Source organism: Python bivittatus, unplaced genomic scaffold, assembly GCF_059951505.1.
Source record: "Python bivittatus isolate LINGU-HERP-01145 unplaced genomic scaffold, Pbiv_v1 ctg000200_np1212, whole genome shotgun sequence".
NCBI classification, from domain to species: domain Eukaryota; kingdom Metazoa; phylum Chordata; class Lepidosauria; order Squamata; family Pythonidae; genus Python; species Python bivittatus.
The window spans coordinates 9,834,474-9,852,646 of NW_028277040.1; the positions used below are offsets into that span (position 1 = coordinate 9,834,474).

An 18,173-nucleotide genomic window follows, 5' to 3' on the forward strand; every position below is an offset into this window, starting at 1 on the left:
ATCTATTTCTTTTTTCCATTCCTGTCCAGTTTCTGTCACCTTTGCTATTTTCTTCATTTTTATTTCTTACTGTATTTTTAAAAAAATGTTTTTGTTTGTGAGCCAGGGTTGTTGGAGTTGGGCGGCATACACAATTAATAAATAATAATATTGAAGTAAGATATTTTACTGCATTTAATGGTGGCCATATGCGAATTTAAGTCTGACAATATCACTTCTGATGTCTCAATTGTTACTTGTAATTTTTTATTTTTGTATTAGCGGACTTTTCCTTTTGTATTTAGGGGTTTTCATTCCTGCAGCGGTACCTGAGCCTTCGTGGTTCTTGTCAAGAATCTTTTTACAACTTAGGACGTGCCCTTCATCAACTGGGATTAGTACATCTTGCCATTCACTATTACAAAAAGGCTCTGGAACTACCTCCATTGGTGCTAGAGGTATTGTATGGAACAGCATTTCATTAGGATTTGAGTGTTTAGACACTTGAACATTCTTACAAAGTGCCGTCCTCTATACTATAGGCTCGCATGTTTCTATATCCCCCCTTTCCAATTCCATTTTCATGACCAGCAATAGACAGAATAGGCATACCTACCTTGGCATCTTAGGATGGTTGTGCAAAGGTGTATCAATTTAAACATGTGAGAATTAAAAGCCATAAATATTTTGTAACATGAATGTCCACTGTCTGATGAGCTTTTTGATGAAAAGCAAGAATAACAGATCAGCATTTGACAAGCTGCTCCTTCCAGTTGTGTTGGATCCCCCATCTTCATCTAGCAGTTTCAATCTGTGCCATTTATGTCTAATGCCAGTTTCCTTCCCTTTCACGTCTAAACATTTATTGCTTTTTGATAGTGCTGATGACCATTTCTCCAAAACGTTTGGAGGGAACCTGTTTTACCTTCTCTGTCTTATCCCAGAGCATTTATTATTCCAAACCTGCTCTGGAATTTAAGAAAATCATAACTAAAACAATCATATTTTACTGCTGTTCCAAGCTTAGTCACATGCCATTTGAAACTTCTGAAAAAGTGAAACAGAATACAGTCAATTTTGCAATCTGCTTAGGTAAAAGATTTTCCCCTAATTATTATGTTTATTTTAGAAGAAATATTCCTGAAAATGTAATTGCCATATTACATTCCAGTATGCAGGATTTTTGTTTTGTTTTACAAAATTAAACTACTCTTAAGATTTGGATTCTGGGAAAGAAAATATCTACATTTATTGCTGACTGGAAACCCCTTATGGATTTTTTGCATAAAACAGAAAAAAATGAACTTATGATTTATGGCTTTGATGATCAGGCAGGATAGATTATAGAAAGAAGAGAGACATGTTGTAACCATAGAGTAAGAGGTAAATTTATAATTGTACTTATAACTGCTGTAAAGAAGATCAGAAGCCACTTCTTGGCATCTTTTTTCTTTCTTTTCTGTTTTTCTTTTAATTTTTTTCCTTTCTTGCACTTTTAGTTTTCTCTTTGATTTCTTTCTTTTCTTTTCCTTACTTTAGAGTAGTTTGCATTAGTTTTTAATTTTCCTTTTAAATTTTTTTTAATAACATTATATATTAGTATACAATTATAATAATTATATATTTACATATATAGATTTGGATTCTGGGAAAAAGGGGTTTTGTGAATTGCTAAAATAGATTTTCCCCTTCTAAACTAGGGAATAGAAGCTGACCAGACAGACTTACAAAAAGATATTGCTTTCAATTTGTCGCTCATCTATCAAAGCAGTGGAAATAGTCAAATGGCTCGCAAACTGTTGTATACGTATGGAACTGTGTGAGGACAAAGCTAACAGCTGAAGAACATTTGATCAGTGAGATTAATTCCTTTCCTTGCTTCTAAAGGAAGAGCAGCTCTATAAACAACTTCTGCTTCTTACTTTCGTGCGGAGACTCGGAAGAGACTGATGGCAGAACTGTCAGAATGGAGACATCAAGAACTGACTGCGGCCTTTGAGTTATATAATTCCACACTCTGATTCTCCTTAAAACTGAATGGGAAATAATAGAAGACTAAGAACTTCCTTGATAGAGTTTGAGGTCGAGCTGCCTTCCTCTGTGAAACTTAACTCTAACCCTACAACCTGTGTATGTTTTGAATCTGTAAACTTTTGGAATTTACACTTACAGGAACCAGGAACATTCAGAGCTTTCTGATATACAAAACTTACACTAGGAAATCAATGGCTGTTCTCTTACCTGTGCGAAACCCAGAGTTTAGACCAAGGTTGGGATTTTCATGCCTCTTGTTCTATTAGAGTAGATGATTGTTTACAGGAATTGCAATGCATAGCAACTCCTGCTCTTCATTTGGAAGAAGTGAGCACTCAAACTGTTATGTGTATTTTTCTTATTTTAAAAGGATAGAGAAGAGAAAGTATCTTTTACTGTTTTCTGGAGAGTTCTTTGTTAATTTAAGGACGTGATAATGTAATGTAACAAAGGCCAAATTCAATCTCTTTAGACCATATTCTATTTTTTTTTACTTTTGACAACTCAGAGAAAATGAATTCATTATAAAAATGTGGCAAGGTCTAATTTAACTATTCTCTATGTCATATTATTTTCCCTTTCCAATAAACTGTATTGACTTGTAGTATGTTTTATATCTTAAGAAGAGGAAGAATTGTGCTCTCATTTTTAGAACAGCAAAATACAAACTGCAATTGTTGTAGAAAAGTAGATGTTTTATTCTTAAAAACACCCCCACACCCCTACAAGATATATAGCAGGCATATGCCTTACAGCAGTTATCTAGAACAGAGAAAGTTCAGAAATGTAACACACTGTTACCCATGATTTATGATAATCTTCCTCAATCTGGATTCCCTTGAGATTTCTTTTTGTGAATCCCAGTTACCAGGATCATTGCTGAGAATTCTGGGAGTTGAAGTCTGGAGGACACTGAGATAAGGGAAGGTTGATTTAGGGTGAAAATAGTTGGAAAGGCCAGTGGTTTTGATGTTTGTGAACTGATTCCCTGTAAGACTTTCATTTGGAGGCCTGAGTAAGTATTTTCTAGTTCAGCGAATTGTCAAATGACATACTTGTTTAATGATTTTTTTAATGAAATGGTGATTTTCATTAAATTTCATATATCACCAATGATATAAAGAGCTAACTTTCTGGCTTTTATATTGTTTTCTCACCTGATACTGAACAGTTCAATTCCCAAATAAATGACTGGTGAGAATTAGGAGAAAGCAGGTAAGAGCAGATAGTAGAACATTTTCATTTAAAAAATAGTTGATTCAATTATGAATTTTGTTACTATACTTTTAGTAGTTATAAAAAGTATTTCTGTCATACATCTTTTCTCTCATGACAGTTTATCTCAGGAGGTGATGTATCTGCTCAAAACTATGCCTTGTAATGAGAGAACTAATGAATACTCCCTTTTGTAAAAAAATATCCTGCATAGGAAGACATATTTGGAGGATAGCCTCAATTTCTACAAAATTAGCCTGGTCAAGGCTTCAGAACTACCACTTAAAAAGAAGGAAAGAAAATCAAAGTTTTCCCTTCTTAAATTGCAAATAAAGCACAACTGGTAATTTTATATTAAGCATATCACAGTGTATAGTGTGTACATAGTGTAACAAGCTTGATTCTGGACACTTACCCCTGTAGATTTGCATCCTATGTGTAGCTTTAAAAGTGGAAGTTATTTGCTCAGGAAGAAGATTTTAGGATTGGGGCACATAATTTATTTTAATAAAACTTGATGTTTTCCAGTCTGAAAAGTTCCCCAGAGGCATTTTTAGACTTGGTAGTTGAAGCCTAGTACTTAAGGTTTAGAGGACTTTTCTTCATTAGTATAGAGCATTCCTACTTCATACAAGATCTCCTCTGCTAACATCAGTATGTGGATGATCACACTGAAATGATCCACCCTTTGGCTCCTTCCAGATAGTGGGGCCCTAGATCTGAGACAAGGTGTTCACAGGTGCAGGGTCATCTCTTACAGCCTGGAACCTCCTGGATAAGCAGGTCGTCAATTATTTTGTTCCGTTAAATATTTCCTGGAGATGAACTTCAGGTGATTTTTGGTCTCCCACCGCTTCAGGCAGGCCTGGCTAGGGATCTTCACTGGCATATTCTGTTGATAGAATGTTTTGTCAAAGCTGAGAATTATCATAAAATGTCAAATCTAATGAGGACGTCAGGCTTTGATTCTAATCTGACCAAGCTGAAATATGTAGCTGCTAAAACTAACATTTACAAGCATTTGAGATCCAAAAATCTAGTTAGTGGATCCCTGCAGTGAATAGTCTTGTGAAAAACTAAGCAAGCAGAGTTATCATTCCAAGTTTTCAGAATATTTTTTCTTTAAAACAGCTATAGCTGAAATCTGAATTACATCTTAAGTTGGATTTTTTAAGAAAGCTGGAAAAACAATTGGTTAGAACCAAATAATATGAGCAAATGGAACTATGACTCATATAAAGGCATGGTTTGCAAGTTTGCCAACTTTTTCCTCTAGCCCAGTGAGTCATGTCTCATATTATCCTTCAAGCCTTAAAAGTATAAGGTTGAGCCTAACCCCAACTCCAGATTTTTGAAGCAGCCTCAGGTAAGGGGAAGATGGCCTAAGAAATGAACTCCACATATTTATTAAAATACAACTGATACAGTAGGTATTCAGTTTTCTTCTCCTATTTCATTTATAAATGATGATAAAATATAGTAAATGCTCCAAATTAGAGGTAAGATTTTTTTTTTTCCTCCCCATGAAAGCTCTAGCTTTTGAAGAGACCTGAGAAGTCGAATGTCAACAGTGTGCAGTTCCATTCTCAGGCTATGAAAGTTGCCTCCCTCAGGTGGCCCTGGAAATGTAAAGCTGGAAATGTAAAGAATGCAAGCCTACCTCTGGTGAATCCTTCAGTGTTCCCTACCCTTTCTCTTGGTCAAAACTCACTCTCTTTAGCAGAGGTAAGTTTTCCACAGTCTTTTTCACAACCACCACCAATGAATTTTAACAGTTACTAAGTTGTGCCTACTGTACCTCTCCTCTGGGAACAGTCCTAGACTAGATTTGGATACTGTGCTAATGTGTTTTGTTTACCCTTGGTTGACTGAATATATTGTAATTAGCTGAGTTCCCACAATACACTAAGGCATGAATCAGTTTCACACTAAAATGACTGAGTTCAAAAAACATGAAGTCAACACCAAACAAGCCATATTATGGCTTAGCTTGATGTGTGAAGTCAGCTGTGCTCTGAAGTGGCATTATATACTATGACATGAGATCAACAGCAAGTATTTCATTTGTGGACATTGTTCCAATACTGACCTCTTCTTCACTTTGTTCACCCAGCTTTTGTTTTTGGTTTTTGACTAGCTCCCGCTGCAGACTGTCAAACTTGGACTTGAACCAATGATGAGCTTCTTCCAGGTTAGCAGATATCTAGGGCAGAGAAAGGATATCAGAAATGAAGAACTGTTTATTGATTATAAAAAAGGGGTGACTTTTTCTTAGGCCTTCATATCAGTAACTGATGTATTAAGTTCTTCAATTTTAAACCAAATCATAAAATAAGCTCTTACTTCAGTAGTGAGAAGTTCAGGCATGCCAAGCCAGTTTTAATCTGATCCGTAAAACTAACACCTTTTCAAATATTGTAGCTCAAAGCAAAATAACAACTCTGCCCCAGGATTCTTCCCCTCTTCGGCTCTGTATTTACCTGTTCAGACTCAATGCTGGCTTCTTTTAGTTTCTCTTCAGTAGCCTCCTTGCATTTCCTGAGCTGCCTAATGGTGTCTTCCCTGGTCTAAAGGAACAGACAAAAACACAAATCAGACTACAATTATTTATTCTTCTACAGCAATTTCAATATGACTTAAGATTAGTCATAACAGAGATTGCTTTCTATCAAGCAAAAGGACAGAAAAAAGAGGAATATTAGACATGTGACTAGCTGCTACTCTAGGCAAAATATTACAGTGCTCAGTTGCCATAAACTTTGAGCTCAAAAGGGAATTACCCGGCACTCTTCCTCAAGCTGTTTCCGTTGTTTCCTTTCTTCTTCCAGCTGATTTTCCATCACTTGTTGATTTTTGGCCACTTGCTGCATCTCACTTTGTAGGCTTGTTAATTCAGTGGCAAATTGTTTGATACTAAGGGACTAGACACGAGAAGAATCAGACTCCATGATCACATGCAACCATTTTACTTTAGTCAATACCTAACCTGCTATAAAAGTAGATGCTACCTGCTCATAGTTTTTCTTCTGGTATAGTTCCTTCAGCTCTTCCATTTGCCTCAGTTCCAATTCAATCTCCTGAAAGTATTTCACAACAGTGAGAGGAAAGCATCCAGAGGCACCAGTCTACTGTGTCAAGACTACCCCTATACTAAATGACAGTGTCTGCTCTCTCCAGACAGACTCCAGAACCTCCAAAGTACTCATTCTGTTTTCAGGCTGTTGCAAAAGGAAGCAAGGTATTTAAATTTTACAGTGGCTACCCCAAGGTAAAGAACTCAGTAGCAAAAGCTCAAAAAATAAAATACTGCTCTAGGGCTGACTTCTAGCATGTCCTCAAAAAAAAAAAAAAAAAAAAAGATGGCAGAGAGATCTGGAGGGGGAAAAAATCATATTACCCTGCATTGGCCCCACCATATATAGGACTGTCAAGACTTTTTCTGTAGGAAAGGAGCCTGTAAGCCTTTACTAGCTGCGTAGCTGGGCACCTTTTCCACTAGTGCTTCCTCCACTGTGGTGCTGCAAGATATTAAAGGCACAGAATTCAAGTGCTCCCACAGGCAGCCCCAAGCACATTTCTTGCCACTTCACCTAAACTATTTCAAAGAAGCAGCAATTCTGAAAATAAATCGGTGATAGGAATAATGCTATTTCAGATTCTATCGCTTATTTAATACAGGTTTCGTAAGTACTGCAACTTTAAACCAAATCATAAAATAGGCTCAAACTGTTGGGAAGGTCCCTCCCTTCAGGTGCTGCAAGGAAATTAGAGGGAGGCTGCAAATATTGTTGTGATCCTGACCAGGCTTGCCCAGAGAAAGCAGAAACGTCGTCAAAACTTGCCCCAGGCTTTGCTGTCCACTTTGCCTGCATAAGCCGCCAGCAGTCAGTTGCAGTACAGCAACTTTGGAAAACTGCTATGATACAATCAATTAAAATTTGGTCATTAAAACTAATATGGATTCCTTGCCCCACCTCACCCTAACTCCAGTGAAATCTTTAGTTTTGCTCATGGTGAGCAGGTCACACCTATTCATTTATTCTTTCAGGCTGTCATAGTACTGCCAGGTTTCCCAAGCTCTGCAGGAAACCAAGACTGGCTTTGTTAATCTAACTCCTCTATGGAGAGAAAATGCACACTCTCTGCCTTTAAAAAACTTAGTCTTGTCTCACTGCAGCACTATTAAAGAACCAGCCATTTTACAGATAGATTTTGCATCCAGATTACATTCTTCTGCTTTCTCTAAAACCTCCATTCTAACTCTACATATGATGTCCCACTTGCAGCAAAGGTAGATGCAGGCTACACAAAACTATTTGCAAAGAACACAAAGGAGATGCACCCTAATCCATCAACTTACCTTTATTTTCTCTGCATTGTGTGTTCTATTGGCCTTGGAGTTGAAGTACTGGTTGATTAACATTTTCTGCCTTTTTACCTTCTCCTTTTGAGCAGTCAACGCAGTTTCCAGTTCTATCACTTTTGCCCGCAGTTCCCGGTTACAGTGTAGTATTTCACTAGATTTACAGCAGGCCTCTTCAAGAGCTTTTTTGAACTACCGGGGAGAGAACAGGGTCAGTTTATATTCACCTGGAAAATGCAGCAGTTGAAAGCCACATCTGAACTCTTCCTTTGCCCCCATCACCCCAAGAGCTCACAGATCTTGGTTTGCTACTTGAAGGGTAATTTTTGTCTGGCTTCTTGATTTAGGGTTATAAACATTCTTTAGGGTATTAGGAATCTCTGCTCAAATTGTAGAGTCTTAGACTAGATCTACCTCTCATGATTGGCATGCAGAAGGTTCTGCTTCAGTCTACGGCCTCTCATTACTAAGGAGTAATGGCTTAACTAACCTTTTCTTCAGTTCTTTAACACCGCTTTCACCACCGATATGAATTCCAAAGGAAGCATGTTAATGCCACCAGCATGTAATGGATCATTATTTTATTCCTTATCAGAGCAGAATCTATCAAGGAGAACTCACTTCTGAGCTGGTCCCCTTCCCTCTCCTCACCTCAGATGATTCTTTATGAGCTGCTTTCTTCGCTACTTCTCGTTCAGTCTGAAACTGTTTCTTCAGGGTCTCAAGGCGATCTCCATAGAACTTGGTCTCCCTCTTGGTTTCTTCAATGAGCTGGTCCCTTTGAGGAGGGAAAAGGAATCACAGGACATCATTCCCATCTTCAGTTGTGAAAGTACAATCCTCAAATAGGCAAAAGAGCTTCTTCCAAATTGTATGCTAGATTTTCTGTTCTTTTCACTTCGTTTTTTGTCACCCGCCTTCTAAAAGCTTGGGATAATCGGGCTTTTTGGGAGGACCTCCACAGATTAATTAGCAGTACTGTTGGCCACAACACATTTATGCTTATAATCAGATTGTAAAATTTAATTTGGTTGTATTATCTTTATGACTTTGTACATCATCTAGAGACTCCATAGTGCAATGGGAAAGAAAACTGCATGAATGCATACATAAGTAAACAAAATCTTGCCTGCATTCCATTAATTGCCGGCATTCTGCTTCTTTGCTTTCCAACTCATCTTGAACAAGCGAGAGTTTGCTTTGCAGGGCACTATTGGTCTGCAGGGTTTGCTCTAAATTTTGGACAAGTTTCTTCTTTTCCGTTTTGGAGGCTTCCAGGCTTTTACGAAGTGAGTTCATCTTTTGTGGGGAAGAAAGCACATGGTGATAATAATTGTGGGAAATGCAGCCTATTATTACAAAGGCCAACGTGCCCAAAGATGCTTCACTTGGCATCGGCCAGGCTTTCTGCCCTTCCTAGATATTATATTTTAAAAATGCTTCCAGTTGGCATACTGTAATATAAAGCAATGGATTCCAGTAATTTTTATTTCTAAGACTACCTCTCAGCTCCTTCCCCCAAAAGCCTTCTGAGAAAATAAAAAAGAAGATGACTGTATCCTCCTATTCAAGAAAGAAGAAAAAGAAGATAAGTAGAAATAACAGAGCTTCCTGTGGAAGAGAGGGGTGGCTGGAAAGTGTGGCAGGTAACATTCTGATAAATCATTTTGCATTTGCTGTGGCAGCCATTTTGTGAATGGGCCTGGCCCTCCCAGCAGCCATTTTGCAAGAATGCCTACAATACTCTCCCCAAACTTCAAGCCTTAGGGGCTGGGACCTCTGTATTACAATCAATGTCAATCACCTTACCCTGCTATGAACCTCACACTGCAAATGGCAACACAAACAGTAGTCACAGATCAAAGATACTTCCATTTCAACCAAATTATATCAATATCTCGTCAACAGAGAATTGCATTTCTCTTATTGAGGATGTCAAAAATCCCAGAACAAACAGACTGCCTTTTTTGGTCACTGGAAACTGCCTCTTTTTTTACCTTTGCATTGCGCTGGGAGTCCAAAGCCAGCTTGCTATGATAGTCCTCCAGCTCTGCTTCCAGCTTTTGAATTCTCTGCTGGCTCTGGGTCCTGCATTGAGAAGAGAAAGAGCCCAAAGAATAGGTGTACTGAGGGAATGTGCTTCTTGTTTATTTTAATGAGCAAAACGAAATCTCAACTATTGCCTAGTATTTCAGAGAAGATTTTTTTAACAAACCCTCATTTGCAGAAACGGAATCTCTTAGAGCATTCCTTAACACATCCTGATATTGTACATTGGACTTTTTTTCAAGTTAGATACTAATGTTTTTCAAGTTAATACTAATTAACATTAAGACTAATGGTATTCTACCATGCAAATAAAAAACATTCAGTTGGCCCTTCTGAGCAACATACAAAGTAGAGAAGTGGCAAGGTCATTTACCTATCTTTCTTCAAGACAGCAATCTCAGAATCTTTGTGCCCCAACTCAGTTCGCACCTTTTCCAGAGCTACCTGCATCTTGTTATGAGAAGCCAACACATTTTCTAACATTGTGGTCATTTTGATGTTATCTTCCTTTGATTCTTCCAGCTTGCGTTGTAGAGTTGCCAGCTGCAGAACAACATGACAGGCAATGAGCAGTTGGCCAACCACTTGTTTTGTATGTCCCAGGCATAGCTCAGGGGCAGAGCACAAGTTTTATAAGCAGAAGATCCCATTTGAATGAACACAGACAATTCACCCTGTAAAGACCTCTTCCTTTGAAAACTTGGAAAACTGTAGCTGCCACACAGAATAGGCAAGGCTAGAAGACAAATTGTTTGACTTTTGTGTAAAGCAACGTTCTGTGTTCAGCAAACTCCACCTTTATCTTGAGCTCTGAAAAAAGTTGTCACGTCCTTCAGTCCTGAATAAATCATGATCATGTACGAAATGCCTGTCCTGCAACTTCAGAGTGCCTCAAATGCACTAGGGCAGTGATGCAGCCTTGTAAAATAGATTGCTATCATCATCTCTTTGTTACTGATGTGGGGGGATTCTAATTTACCTAAGATTGTTGAACAAATTCACTTTAGGAACAAAGGGAATTGCCCAATATTAAATCAAACCACTGGTTCATCTACTTAACTATTAGCAGCTGCTAACAGACTTTTCTAGCTCTATTTGGAGAGTGAACAAAGGAGTGCCACAGATTAAATCTAGGCACAGTGCATATGTTCTACCACTGAATTACACATCCCACTTTTCAACAGTTCTCTGAAGACTTTCAGATAAGGAAATGACATCAGACAAACCTATATCAGCCAGACTCAAGGTCAGTTTCTTCCCAGAACCTGGGAATTTCCCTGACTGATGGCAGACTTTATTATTTTGTAAGAGAAATTAACAGACAAAAATAAGAGGCAATATAACAGATCATCCTCATCTTGAAAAGGAGAAAGCAAGGAAAAAAATCTTCTTGGCATTTGAAGTAAGATCAAGGGACTTGGGTAGACTTGAGCCTGAGTCTCATCAATGGGATTTTATCACCTTAACCATTACATCACAGTGCGATGGGAAGATCTTATTCAGGATCATGGACTTAGTAAGAATAAGGCCCGAGGATCAATTAAATTGAGATACTACGGTGTGGCAAATGAAGGAGTAGATGAATCTTGCAGTCACTTTGTTCACAAATCTATTCATCCATCTGGCCTAGTGCAATGGTTCCCAATCGGTGGTATGGGAACTAGTGGTCTGTGATGGTACTGCAGATTATCCCAACATTTAAACTGGCTTGACATAAAACAAGTACTGGGGGTCAATTTTGATCGTGGAATAAAACTCAGTCATTTTGAACTGTTTCAAGGGTTGCAACTGGACTTCTGTGTTGAGACTTGTGATTGTTTTGTTTTTAATCAGCTTGGTCATATCCCTGCTGTTCCTTTGGTTAAGGCTGGGCTGGCTGACTGAGAGATGGCCAACCCAGCAGAGTAGAGTCCATCCCAGGCAAAACACAAAGGGCTGCTCATAGCTTCATGCACTGCCCACCTGGAAAGTTCCAGCTGTTTTTTAAAGATTCTTTATGTGGAAGTTAAGACTTCATAAGGGTGGGTGTAGCCTGCCAAAAAAAAAAAAAGTATCCTTGTGCATGTGTTGCTGATGTAGCGTTGAGGCTATGAAAAGGCTACTAATATAGTGCAGAGTTGTTGTCAGAGTTTGGGTGTGGTGTGTGAGTACACTCTTGACTTGCGCAATAAGCCAATAGTGCCTTCAAAAAAGACTTCCTGTTTTGGTTAGTTATGCATTTGGCTCTGACACCATAGTGCAATGAAAAATGCGAAGTCTTGGGCTGGTTGATTAAGATTTGGCTATGTAGCCATGCTCTTTGGTCTGTTGTTAATTTTTAAAATGCTTAGACCAAAAATTGTATTTTGCTTTGGGACTGTCAGTAAGTTGTGTTCTTGTCTAGTGCGCACTTACTTATAATTGCCATTTCTATGACTGCCCTTTCCTACACTACTCTGGGTGGCTCTGGTTACATAAGCTTCTGTTTCTTTACTTAACTTTTTCTGACTTGAGGTTTTCATGTGTTTGTGATTGCTTTTTTCTGATGTGGCTTGTGATGTGTTTTGCTGCTGATTGAGCCTGGGGCATCAGGCAGGATCATTGTTGGGGCATTTGGGCTGTTGCATTGTGATTGTGTGTGTACACTGGTGTTTGTATAGTGCAAAAACTGTAAACAGCACAGCACAGTATTTGGCTGCACTGCACCGATTTCAACAATGCTTCAGAAACAGAAAAAAATCATGGCAAGAATATAATTTGGACCGACGAGTCTTTTCTTGTTCTTTCCAGGGAGACTAGTGGTATATGGAAAATATGTGCTGCTGCTGCTGCTGCTGCTAACTGTTGAGGTAAATTAAGATAAAGATGTAGATTAGAAATTAGCTGTTTATTCTTTCTAAAGTGTGTTAGTTAAGTGCCTCAGGAAGTTAAATAAACTGAAAAACTCACTCTGTTGTGAAGTGGGAAGAACTTTTCTGATCAGATGCCATCATTCATTCTATTCCACCCTATGAGGAAGTTTTAATTAAAAAATATTTTGAAAAATCACCTTGCTGACCAATTTTTCTCCCAACTATCAAATAACAGTCAGCACTAATCTGTCATACCACCTACCCTTGAGGCCCTGGGGTGAAAAACAGAGCAACAAAGGGCTTGTTCCTTGCTTCTCCTAGTAACTAATATATAGCGACCAGAACATCTGAAACAGCAGCGAGAATAACCGACAGATCACATAGTCTTTATGGAGATGCTGAACAGAAACATCAACATGTTTTGGTGAAAGTACTTAGCTGAAAAGTTTGGACAAAGCTGAGAAATATCTTTCCCCATCTTGTGTTACCTTGCGCTTTTCTCTTTCTTCAGTGGCACCTATTTGCCCTCTGAGCTTCTGGTTCTCTCTTAATGCTTCATCACGGGATTTGATTGACTCAGAAAAAGCCTCCTCTCTATAAACAAGGAGAGACTGTGCCTTTTATGAAAGAGAGAGAGAAGAATGATATTTTTCTAAATGCCAGGAACTAGTCTCTAGGAAAAAAAAGTTGTTCAGCATCCTTAATTCTGTACAAATTCCAAAGACTGGAATATTCAGAAGTAGTTACCATTTCACACGTATCCATGAGTCACGGAATATGTTGGATGGTGGATGCATCACTTGAAAGAAATGATTAGCGACCTAGACACAATAATTTTTCAAGACACTTAATCTTATGGTTAATTTTAGGAAATGAATTCCCTCACCTAATCTTACCATAAAATGAAGCTGAGAGCAAAAGAGAGTACTCCCCCCATTCTTTTGATCATAAAGGACGCAAAGCATAAAGGAGACAGAGACCAATTACTGACATTTTGTGTCAGTAATTGGTCTCTATCTCCTTTATGCTTTGCGTCTTTTACGCAATTAAAAAAGCAGGTAGTAATAGGAACATGACAACAAATACCAGTGTGCAATATAATAGTAAACTGTCCTACTATTTCTACTCACTGCCCATGGAACAGTATTCTTTCTTATAGAACTAACTGTAAGATAAACAGTAACAATGCCAAATAGAATAGAAAGATAACATATAAAGTGCAAAGTAAAGCTCAGAGTGATGATAAAAACTAACAATGGAACCAACTTCCTACTCCAATTGAAGTAGAACCAGATTTCTTTCTTTAATAAATGTAAACTCTCTGGTTTCAGGGTGAGTCTGACAACATTTCTTTAAACGTGAACTTTTAACAGGTCAAATTACCTTCTAGTTTCACAGTGGAATGACATAAGATTTGTCTCCTTAACATTCTTGGCTCTTAATGTAACACTTTAACTTCTCAAATTCCAGGCAGAATAATTGTCATCTTCATATCACTATCTATATTGTGATTTTTCTATTATATTATTACCTTAGACAGAATTTCAAATCATACACTCCATGTATATGTGTGTGGGGGGGAGTGGCGTAGACAGAGGAAGACTGAAATGAACCAGGTTGTATTTCAATTATCAGGTCTGAATAAGAATATATGAATGTGTGTACACACACACACAGGTCCAGTGCGGGTTAGTTATTTTTTGACTTCTCAGTTTAGGGCTGAGAGAGAGTGACTGGCCCAGAGACACCCAGCTGGCTTCCATGCCTAAGGGAAAACTAGAACCTGTGTCTCCCTACTCCTACATGATTGTTTGGTTGATATCCTCTTTCAGCATGTTATGGTTTTAAACTCACCCTCTGGAGATCTGTTCCCTCACTAGCTACATCCCAGTCAGTATCTAATTGTTTGCGGTCATTGATTTTTCTTTTACGTTCCAGCTTTTCATCCATGGCTTTGACAGCTCTGAAGAGAGCACGTGGAGAGGCTCTGCGATTATCCCCACAGTCAGAGGCAGATTCCCTTCCAGGCAGATCAGTCACGAAACGAACTCTACGTGTTGGGGAATACAGGGCAGACGTTTGCTCCCCAAGTTCCATGTTGCCCTTCACGTCACAGGCCAGGCATGACCTAAAATGGCCACTGGGCTTCTGCTGCCAGCAATTTTCAGAAGACTTTCTTTTTTTAAGAGGCATTTTCGCTATAAACTTTGTGGCCTAAGGAGAAGTAAAAATCCTGGAGAAGGCAGATCAAGTTTGAAAAGAGTGGTGTCCATTTTCAAATACAGATTCTTATTCCCACCTACATATTCTTTTAGAAAGCTGTTACATTATTGAGGTATGAAGGGAGCCATTTTAAATCTGATTTGTTCCCTCTCCCCACCAATGGCTGTTGAAAGGTTCTATGTTCAACAGCCCCTCTTATTCAAAGGTAAAGCAGCATGTTCTCTCCCATATCACAGAAATGCTGGGACATCACTCTGTTCCATTTGTGATGTCATGAGACTCCTCCCCTTTGGTCAGAATGCGACTTAAACAGTGTAATACTTCACCAATCCAGTTTCTGTAATACACAGACTAGATAGAAGAGTTGTACAGACTGGCAAGTAGGATTAAATTTAACTCCTTATTCTTTTTTCCAAAATGGCGACATTGAGATCTGCATTGGTGTATCATGGGAGGTTAAAGTGCTCTGATATTACTTGGTCCTTATTTTGAGCCCTGATGTCAAACGTTTCTGTTAATTCTTTTGAGTAAAATAAAATCAGTAAGCCATCAATCTATTGCTCTAAAATGTGTTTCACTGCTCTAAAATTATTACTTATTCATTATTCCCATTCAAAAATCGCCTAAGCCATAACTAACAATATGTGTATTAATTGAGTACTGTATAGTGTATGATTACAGCCAATGGGAAAAATGTATGTTAATAATACAAATGATTATGTAACTATGTATAATGTATCTATATTTTGTTGTGTAGTATTTAAAGTCTTTAAAAACACAGAAATAAATATAACAGCTTATGTTGCAGATGGGCCCAGAACTGGGAACTGTAGATGCATTTAGACCTCTAAAGTACAGGAATGGTAAGCCTGTTGTAAATCTGTACTTGCTTCTTTCAGATTTGATATACAACCATCCCCAAAAGAAAAAAAACTTTCCAAGAAGTCCCACTTTCTTGGCTCTAAAAGTGTTTCATGTTTATAGAAGCAAAAGATATTTATTAGGTTAGAGACAGCTGACTGAACATTTAACCAATTTAAAATGGCAGGGGAATGATACTTTTTCAAGTCAAAAGTCTCCCTAAAGCACTGCTGGAAGGAGGGCTGAAAGAAAAGCGTTATAGGGTTTGGAGACAGGTGTGTGTCTGTTAGACCTGGTGAGGCAGTGAAGTACAATGGTAAACCCTGAATTAGGACTGGAAAGATCCAGGTTTAAATCTCTATTGAAAATGGAGCTCACTGGATGATTTCAGGTCAGTCACTCACTCTCTTCAACCCAACCTATTTTATAAAATTGTTAGGATAAAATTAGGGGATCCCCATGCATGCTGCCAGAGAAAAGGCAGGATATAAATGCAATAAATAAATAAATGCAGAAGAAGAAAAGCAGAAAACCAAAATCTAAGGTATATATCACTATAAATACTTGCAATAATATAGACGCTTTATGTCTATTACATTCCTGGAGTACCTGATTATATTTAGTCTTCAGGGCTGTACACAATTTGCGGAGCTGATTATTTTCTGATTGCACATATATGAGGGACTGCAGCTCTTCTTCCAGCTGCTGTACCCTCACCTAGGGGAAATGAAAGATGGCTTTCAGCTTACAGCTTTCAGCTTTCTAAAATGTCTGGAGAAAATGTTATGGACAGAAACTTGTAGAATCTAGAGGTACACTGCAAAAGGTTATGGTATAAGATTATAAAAAATCAGATTCTAACTGGTGTACAAAATGGCCTATAATATATCAACACGCAGTTCTTGTGCTATTTAAATGCATCTATTTTTCCTGATGGCATATACTTTTGCAAATTTAGGCATATGCCTTGTTTTTCATTGAGCACCCTCTCTACTCTCATTGCAATCCTAAATGACCTGTCATTTCAGTAAAGTCCATTGAAATTACAGGTGGTCCTCATTTAATGACTGTTTGAACTTATGACAGCACTGAACAACTGGCACTTATGTCCAGCCCTTGAAGTTCCGGCTGTTGCAGTACCCCCACAGTCAAGTGATCGGGTGCTCAGCAATTGGCCCACGCTTCCAACCATCATATTGTCCTGTGGTCATATGATTGCAATTTGCGACCTTCCCTACTGGCTTCCACAAGCAAAATCAATGAGGAAGCTGGAAGGAAATCATGATCATGTGAGATTCTCACTTAACGACCCACATAGTCCTCACTTAACAATGACAATCGGGACTGCCATCACTAAGTGGCACAGTCATGTGGTTTTTTGACTTACGACCGCATTGCTTAACAACAGAGTTCCCAGTCCCAATTAGCATTGTTAAGCGAGGACTACCTGTAACAGGATATTTCCAAGTAAACATGTTTATAGGATTGGAGTACCAATTCTGATATCAATTTAGTGATTTAAATGTCACTATTCCTAGCTAGGTACATCTTCATTGTTACTTATTTCCTGTTCCTCATCTTCATTGTCATTGGAAAATATCCACCATCTCCTAGACAACACAAACAAGTCATTTTTAAACAATTTGCATTCCACATGTATGATCTGCTTGTGTCTACAAAATCTACCCTTGTATTTCTATTCTTTCTTTTGTTTCTAGGCCTATAAACTGTATGTTTATAATGCTTCAAACAAAAAAAGTAGTTGGAAATTAACGAAGTGCCCAGCCTGAATGAAAAACAAATTTCAGGTAATGTTCAAGAGCTCCAGAAGTGCCGCAGAAGCCATTTCCTATGGTGCAGCTGTAATGTTTTCTGTCTGGGAATCAGACTGGTGAAGTTAGGGAACAGCACCTGTTCTTATCTTGGAATCAAGACTAGACTTTAAACACTGCAGCAGCAGGATGAACCCATGGAAAGTAGTTTATGTCATGTTACTGTAAGGTTCAAAGGGGTGGCCAATCTTTCTGTATCCAGAGCCACCCTTTAAACAAAACAAAACAAACAAACAAGGCTCAGAAGGTTACATACAGTAACACTGTCAGAAGGAATAATGGCAACATGTTCAGCCCATTTTTTGTTGGGGCAAAGAGGCTTAATATGGGTAGTCCTTGACTTATGATGGCAATTGGGACCGGAATTGCCATCACTAAGTGATGCAGTCATAAAGTGCAACCACATCACTTAGCAACGACGATCCCCGCGGTCCCAGCTGAAAATTGTGAAAATTAAAAAAATACAAAAATGTCAAGGGTTGCCTTATCTGCAGGTGGCGCATTTTTCATGGTGTTTTGGTTAACGTTTCGAGGGTTGGCTTCTCCGCGAATGGGCTTCTGCGAGCGTATAGATGGTAACAAGGTACTGCATTCTCTTGGTATCATTACCCTTGCTTTTTGAGAAGAAATGGAAGGAAAGGCTATGTTGCATGTAAAAGCAACCGCTGTTACTGAGTCAATCCCACTCCCTTGTACTAAGAGAATCAGTTTCCTATACTGTACCTGCAAGTAATTCAAGGATTTACATGGAGACTCATTAAGGGCACCAGAAGGAGGAAAGGGTAA

The 18,173-nt window shown here is 38.4% G+C and overlaps 2 protein-coding genes across 6 annotated transcripts in view; one reads left to right on the forward strand and one right to left on the reverse strand.

The window, feature by feature from the left end:
- GTF3C3 (general transcription factor IIIC subunit 3) overlaps positions 1-15,492 on the forward strand; it is a 45,093-nt gene extending 29,601 nt beyond the window's left edge. The window contains exons 18-22 of one of the 3 annotated variants that reach the window (XR_015795186.1): positions 285-437; positions 1,680-2,248; positions 4,759-4,953; positions 12,410-12,468; positions 14,410-15,492. Coding sequence is in view for 1 of the 3 variants with exons in the window: in XM_025164944.2 (XP_025020712.1) it covers positions 285-437; positions 1,680-1,802 (276 nt within the window). In the remaining 2 variants the exon portion in view is untranslated. Of the gene's footprint in view, positions 1-284; positions 438-1,679; positions 2,601-4,758; positions 4,954-12,409; positions 12,469-14,409 lie in introns of those variants that run through there. The other 2 variants (XR_015795187.1, XM_025164944.2) reach the window with 2 other exon arrangements.
- The window catches only part of CCDC150 (coiled-coil domain containing 150), a 31,027-nt gene continuing 15,541 nt past the window's right edge, over positions 2,688-18,173 (reverse strand). For all 3 annotated transcript variants that reach the window (XM_088135689.1, XM_025164943.2, XM_007425499.4), the window contains exons 16-27: positions 16,165-16,272; positions 12,960-13,088; positions 10,014-10,183; positions 9,589-9,679; positions 8,721-8,890; positions 8,243-8,369; positions 7,589-7,783; positions 6,237-6,305; positions 6,009-6,149; positions 5,709-5,795; positions 5,318-5,431; positions 2,688-4,120 (exon numbers count right to left, since the gene is read on the reverse strand). In XM_088135689.1, coding sequence (XP_087991815.1) covers positions 4,016-4,120; positions 5,318-5,431; positions 5,709-5,795; positions 6,009-6,149; positions 6,237-6,305; positions 7,589-7,783; positions 8,243-8,369; positions 8,721-8,890; positions 9,589-9,679; positions 10,014-10,183; positions 12,960-13,088; positions 16,165-16,272 — 1,506 coding nt within the window. In that variant the 3' untranslated portion in view covers positions 2,688-4,015. The remainder of the gene's footprint in view (positions 4,121-5,317; positions 5,432-5,708; positions 5,796-6,008; positions 6,150-6,236; positions 6,306-7,588; positions 7,784-8,242; positions 8,370-8,720; positions 8,891-9,588; positions 9,680-10,013; positions 10,184-12,959; positions 13,089-16,164; positions 16,273-18,173) is intronic.